The following is a 6,910-nucleotide window of genomic DNA, read 5'->3' as shown; positions in this document are numbered from 1 at the left end:
CAGATAACATGTACTGTTGCACACAAGGCAACACACATCATGGTCCACAGCACAGCTACTTCCAGAGAGCCTTGGGCAGCCAGTGAGGTCACAGAATACTGTTAAAGGTAGGAGTAGGGGGAAGGGTGAATTAGGATCTGCAGGAGTCTCTCCACCACCACCACCCCCAACTCCTATCCTTCTCTTTCTCCTAAGGAAGCCCCAGAGATCCCAAACCCGGGTTGTACCCACTACCGTGACACAGTAGTATTTTTGCCCCTAAACTTCTCCCCTGCCCCTCATACAATCATTCCAAACTGCCAACAGGTCCTTCCCTTCTTGTACCTCACCTCCAGACTCCAAGGCAACAAGGACTTAGCCAAAGTAGGTCTGGCCAGAGGCTGACTAGCTCTGGGTCTCTAACCTGTTTGGTCCCAAGTTAGGGAAACCAGAAAGGGTGACCCAAGGGCAGGCATTGGGTAATTTTGTGTCCAGCCCTGCGAACCTTTGACCAAGGAGAGGAGCGCCATCATGACCCCGGACAACGCTGTAAGGCTTCCTCTCTCCTTGTGCCCCTTAGGAATGTAATCGAGGATGCTCGCCTTGCGGCTGCTCAACGTGGTGGCCCCTGCCTACTTTCTTTGCATTTCCCTGGTGACCTTCGTACTGCAGCTCTTCCTCTTCCTACCCAGCATGCGTGAGGACCCCGCAGCCATTCCGCTCTTCTCGCCTGCCATGCTTCACGGGGCGCTCTTCCTGTTCCTCTCAGCCAATGCCCTGGGCAATTATGTCCTGGTCATCCAGAACTCCCCAGACGACCTGAGTGCCTGCCAGGGAACCTCGTCCCAGAGACCTCAGTGCCCACCACCCAGCACCCACTTCTGCCGAGTGTGCTCCCGAGTCACGCTGAGGCACGATCATCACTGTTTCTTCACTGGCAACTGCATCGGCAGCAGGAACATGCGCAACTTCATCCTGTTCTGCCTCTACACCTCACTGGCCTGCCTTTACTCCATGGTGGCCGGAGTGGCCTACATCTCAGCTGTCCTTTCCATCTCCTTCGCCCACCCCCTGGCCTTCCTCACGCTCCTGCCCACTTCAATCAGCCAGTTCTTCTCCGGTGAGTGGGCCGTGGCAGGCAGGTTTGGCAGACAAGACCTCCTAGCCCAAACCCAAATCTTTCCAAATAAAAACACAGGATACTCAGCTCAGACTGTCAGATAACCGGTTGTTTGGTATGATGATGCCCCAGTGTTCTGGGAGGCATAGTAAGAGAATAGATTGTAATCGATCAGTGATTAGGATGAACTGGGCATGCTTTGTTTTGTCAGATGTCCACACCCTCATCTTTCATGCTATATATTACTCATAAAATTATGGTACCCAATGTGTATATATCTATACACTTCTTAGGCCAGGCATGCCCCTTCAGGGGTATATGCTGTGTTCTCCATAGACCTGGACCCCAGGCCTACTCACCCATTCCTTCAGGAGTTCTTAGCAAACAACCCCACCCAGGCTAAACTTGACTTCAGGCTGGGCTGAGCACAAGGCTACCTCTCACCCACTACCTTAGACTAAACCAGACTCTTGGCGGCTCAGAGCCACCTCGCTGGATAAAAGCTGATGCTCCCCAGATCCAGCCTGCTGTGGAATCTGACCCTCTGGAAGGCTCTGACACCTGCTGGGGCCAGCCAGGTACATGGGTCCTCAGAACAATGCTCACAGGGACACCATGGTGAGGATTGAACTTTGAATTGTGTGTCTCTAAGAACATTCTGTGGTACCTGGCCCTGGAAGACCCTGTTCCTGGTGGCAGTCTATCTTACCTGACCCTGTCACTTGTCCCTACTTCCTTGCCTTCCACTCTTTCCTTTGACCTCGAATTTTGACCGATTTGATCTCTATAATTAGTAGTATGGACACAAAAGTATGTATCTGGTGTTCTTAGGTCCATTTCTCAGGCTCATAAACTGAGTCTTAGCTGGGGCTCAATGACCTGCCTAGGATTGTACTTCCCTAAAATGGCTGTCTCTGGCTTGTATCCAGGTACTTAAACCACAATTCCTTGCTCTTCTTCAGGGCCCATATTCCCAAACACTTTAACTTGACCTTCCAGGGTCAGAGAAAGACAGCTACTTCTACAGGGAGCCTGACTGTCCTGACACCTAGACTGTCCTGGCCTGACCTGGGTACTTAAGAAAGTTCTGTACCCCGGGGGAACCCTCATTTCAGTTGTATCTTTAGCTCAGCTCTTCACAGACATAGAACTATCATGCCATTTGGCAGTAGGAACACAGGAGCCCAGGAAGGACCGGCCATGAGAAATGCCTGGAGGAATGGTGGCTAAACCGGGCCCAGAACTTGGAGCTCTGGGGCTTTCTGGATCTTGGTGCTGGCATAGAAGGTTGCCAGGACTGAAATAAGCAGGGTGGGGGAGGGCAGGTGGGTGGGCTGGGGGTGGAGTGTGAGAGCAGGCAGGTGGAGTGATGGGGAAGAGCCAGAGAACCTGACTGCACATCCTTTTCCAAGTTGTCTCTCCAGCCATAAAAATGGGTGGTTCCAGAAGGAGGACCTCGGAATGGTTTGATTTCAGTCTGGGCGTGAGGCCTGCCCATATGTGCTAGGTTTAGAGAATATGGAAGGGAGGGAGCCTCTTGCTTTGATCTGATGGAAGAAAAAAGCCAGCCCATGCCCACCTCAGGGCCCAAGCATCTGTGCTGGCTTTAGAATGAGCCGTACCATCTTTCACCGTACCCACAGGAAAAAGGAATTCGACCACCAGATCCACTTCATCTTTCTTCTTTTCTCACCCTTCACATCCCTCCCCAACCCTGTCCACACACACATGATCCTCTCTATTCAGCCTCCTCCTTTGAGACTCTTCTTCCCCAGTTCCCAGTCCGAGTGGTCCAAAGCGTACCCTTTCAGCTGCTCAGGAGAATAGGAGGGCAGGAGGCTGCACAAAAGCAGTTGTTTAATCCAGAAATTAACCCTGTGGTGGGGACCTGCCACTAGTACCTAAGATGGCTCTGAACAGAGCCTTGAAAAGCTCCTACCTTTATGGGGGGGGGGTGTTCTTCCAAAATGCTGGCTACTGACTCCAGACCCTCAGGTGATGCCAAAGGTCAGAAAGGGGTTTGTTGAGGAGTCCTGAAAAGATGTCCTTACTTTTGGATTTGTGTCACCTCTGTGAGCCTCATTCTTATCTAGAGAATGGAAGTGACACCGTTTGACATGCTCCGTGGCATTGGATTAGTATCCGTTGGTAGATATCATTAGAAGGCCCCATAAGAGAGGAGGGAGACTAGAATTTATTGAATACCTATTTTGTGCCCCACTAGATATGTCTCATTGCACCCAAGTCTCTGGGCAGATCTGGGAGACAGGTATTGCATTGTTTTGTTAAAAGCCAGGGAGCCAAAGGTCAGGTGGCTTCTGAGCCATCCTGTTTTGGACTCTAGGTTCATTCTTCTCTACTCTGCCACCCTGTCTAGTCTTGCTTCACGCTGAATGAGCCTCTGCCTGTGCCCAGATGTATTACAGGATATGCTGGGGGATGGTTTGGTAGAAGTGTTAGAGATGGTTGTCGGGGAGAGCAAGGAGAGAGAAAATTAGATGATGTCATCTTTCAGATCCTTTAAGAAACTTGTGTGGTTTTCTGAAAGAGAAACTATTATTACATAGTTTAGAGGCACTGAAACAGCCAGAACAGGTAACTTCAAACACTTCCAAAGAAAGAAATTTGGTCCCCAGAATAGCCTTTTGTAGCTGCTACACGGGGCCAGCAAAAGGCCAAAAGGTTTTTGCTTCATGCCTTGATTTAGAAATTTGTGGTAAATGGCTTCTGTCTGCCTGACTTGTTCCTGGGGCTGAGTTACAAGGCAGGCCTAAGCTGGACAGCTGAGTCTCTCACACCCTAGCTTGAGGGATGGATAGCTTGTACATTAGTGTTCCTCAAGCTGAAAAAGCACCAGGGCCCCAGGAGTCTCTGTCCTGCACATAGCTGCCCAAGCTAATTTGTACTGACAAGGAAAAAGTGGGTCAGGGGATGGTCCAGCTCAACTTAAATCTGTCGGTCTGCTGACCCCCAACAATGGTGTAGAGGCTTTTCTAAATGGCTGCTGGAACAAGATTTCTGTTCTCCAGGCATCTGGACCTATTTGTCTCTAACTTTGCAAAGACACTCCTGCCACCTAAGCTCCTAGGGTTGAGGGAAAACACTTCCAGTGAGCAAGCCAGCAGATCGATTCATCTTGGCTGCTGAATCCATCATGGATCAGACTGACAGGTGTTACAGTCTACTTCTCAGGAGTCCAGAAACTGGAGCCTGAGAAGAGGGTAGGCTTCGGCAAGTAGATGCTGGGGGGCGGGGGTTAGACAATAACGGAGGTTTTTGTAGGTAGCTTGTGTATTGATATCCCTGCACGGGCACCCAATCCTCTCTGGAGAAGGTGGTGGTGGGGTTGCCCAGGAGATACGAAAGGCCCCCAAGTTCTATTCTCAACCCACTGCCCTGGCTGCTAAACACGCCAAGGTAGATGTGTTTGCTACAGCTGCTAAACCTACAGCCCAGACAGGAAAGGTGGGGGGAGGTCTGCGGGTCTTGGGAGTTCAAGCTGAAACATTTGAAGATGCAGTCTCCCTTCTCCAAGCCATAGCGTTCAGCACCAGGTATAAACCATGATGCTGGCAACTCCAAACACCAGTCATCCCGAACACCTATGAATGTGGCATTAGAGCCACGGTGTAGATGAGCAACCTAGAACTCAGAGAGGTTAAGGGACCACACCGCTGAGAGATTCAAACCTAGCATAGGCCAATCCCCCCACCTCAAACTCTGAGGACACATGAGGTCTCTTACAAAGTGGACCTTGAAAACAGCCACAGGAAGTGCTCGGTTTAGAGGGTGTGGCGCGGCTGCTGTCCAGCCTGCCCAGCAGCAGTGTATGAAATGATGGTTTCTTTGGGCCTTAGCCACTGACTTGACTGACGGGACTGCTTTGGCTGAGTGTTCCGGTGTCTCCTTCTCTTATTAACATTAATGGCTGAATTGTTCCCTAAGTCGGCTCCGTGTGCTGCCCTTGAGGCTGAGCTCGTGACTTGTCCCCATGACTAGGTTCTGTTCTCCATCATCTTGTCGCTTTTCCAGATCCTCCCAGACAGTGCTCCCAGACTCACAGGGAGAACTGGCTGCAGTCTAGACAGCTGCCCAGGTGCCAGCTCCCTCTTTAGGTTCCTAAACTCGCTCTTCTTTCCTCCTGTGACCCTCCCCCACCTCGCTTCCAATCCAAAGAGCGAAATGAGGGGCACTGTGCAAGGGAAATGTGCAGTCTAGGCAGTGCTGGGATTGCTGAGGGCTCTTTTCACTGAGCATCTCCCCAGGCACCCCGTTCTCCTCCCCCCCTCTCCTCAGGAGCCATCAGCACTAAGGAAAACTTGGGCCAAGGAGCTCGGTCACAGTCCTCCCAGGCTGCAGAGCTGAGATTGCCTCGCAGCGACAAGCGCCAGAGCGCTGACCGCCTGGGTACGTGGCCTGGGTGTAAAGCGGTCTGGTGTTTCCCCTCCCCCGCCCCGCAGGAGCTGTCCTCGGTTCTGACATGTTCGTGATTCTCATGCTCTACCTCTGGTTTGCTGTCGGCCTGGCCTGCGCCGGTTTCTGCTGCCACCAACTGCTGTTGATCCTCCGGGGGCAAACCCGCTACCAGGTTCGAAAGGGGGTGGCTGTGAAAGCCCGGCCCTGGCGCAAGAACTTACAGGAGGTCTTCGGAAAGAGGTGGCTGCTTGGCTTGCTGGTCCCCATGTTCAATGTCGGCACTGAGAGCTCGAAGCAGCAGGACAAATAGCTGGTAAACACTCCTGCTGTTTCCGTGTCTCTGTTTCTCCTGAACGTAAGACCACAGCACCCTTGTCTCCACCTGTGACACGCCACACCCTCCCCTAGGAAGGGCATCAGATCCACTCCAGGTTTTCAGTCCTCAGAGGACATATTAACAGGTGCATCCTGACATGGAAGGAAAACTGCTAACCGGGCACCACTAGGCTGCTCGAGGGCCAGCCAGGTAGGGAGCTGCTAAGTTGTTAGGGTGTTTCTACTCCAAGGTTTTTCTTTTCTGGGAAGCCCTTCCCTGCCTCCTGCCTGGCACATCCACTCTTGTGTCTCAGGTCATTGCTGCTTTCGCTAAAGCCCTTCTCTTTGTGTTGATAGTGGAGAGACTACATTCTAGCTGCTGGCGGGAGATTCCACAGAACCTAGAACCTAGAAGCTGGTAAACGGAAGTTGCTATGCATGAGAGGCAGTCGAGTAAGCTCTGCGGACTGCTAGTGAGAATGAGGTGGGGCAGGGATCTGCCCTCATCCCTGTGAGGGGCAGTAGTATTTGTGTGAAGGGGGGAGCACAGGCACTTACTGCTTAGCCCAAGTACAAGGCCCTTTTCCTAGAGACAGCAATCAATAGCCTGGTGTTCTTAAATGCTGTTCTCTGCTCAACCTGAGCCCATCTGCCCAGCCCAGCCCAGCCCAGCCTAGGAGTTAGCTGGATAGTTTCTTTCTCTGGAATTTCTCTGACCTTTCCCTTTGGTCTCCAGTCTCCAGATTTTTGCTAGATATTGAGAAGGGAAGAAGGGAGAGAGGATTGGGAGTTACTTACCCATAAGTAATAAGAGAAGTGTGTTACTTATATAGCCTTATATAACTCTGTGTGTGTGTGTGTGTGTGTGTGTGTGTGTGTGTGTGTAAGAGGGAGCAGAGGTGATGAACACAGAGAAAGTGAGTATTGGGGGCGGGGGGGGGTTAACTCTTTTGCAACCAAAGCCAGCCAGTGCACCTGAAGTGGGTGCTGGCCACTGGAGGGGTTTTGACAGTATCTAAGAGGTTATCTACCAGAAGAGATTTTTTTTGTACTAGTTTGTTCTAGATGAATTTAGAATTC

At 51.4% G+C, this 6,910-nt stretch overlaps 1 protein-coding gene across 1 annotated transcript; it reads left to right on the top strand.

The window, feature by feature from the left end:
- Positions 1–573: 573 nt before the first annotated feature.
- Positions 574–5,825, top strand: ZDHHC22 (zDHHC palmitoyltransferase 22; the record flags this gene model as incomplete). The annotated part of the gene is made up of 2 exons (XM_080920003.1): positions 574–1,099; positions 5,560–5,825. The coding sequence occupies 2 exons, from the start codon at positions 574–576 to the stop codon at positions 5,823–5,825; spliced, it is 792 nt and encodes a 263-aa protein (XP_080776129.1).
- Between the last annotated feature and the right edge of the window lie 1,085 nt (positions 5,826–6,910).

This window comes from Micromys minutus, assembly GCF_963924665.1.
Source record: "Micromys minutus genome assembly, chromosome: 1".
NCBI classification, from domain to species: domain Eukaryota; kingdom Metazoa; phylum Chordata; class Mammalia; order Rodentia; family Muridae; genus Micromys; species Micromys minutus.
Note: the sequence above shows the minus strand (reverse complement) of the source record. Positions and strands in the feature narration are given on the sequence as shown.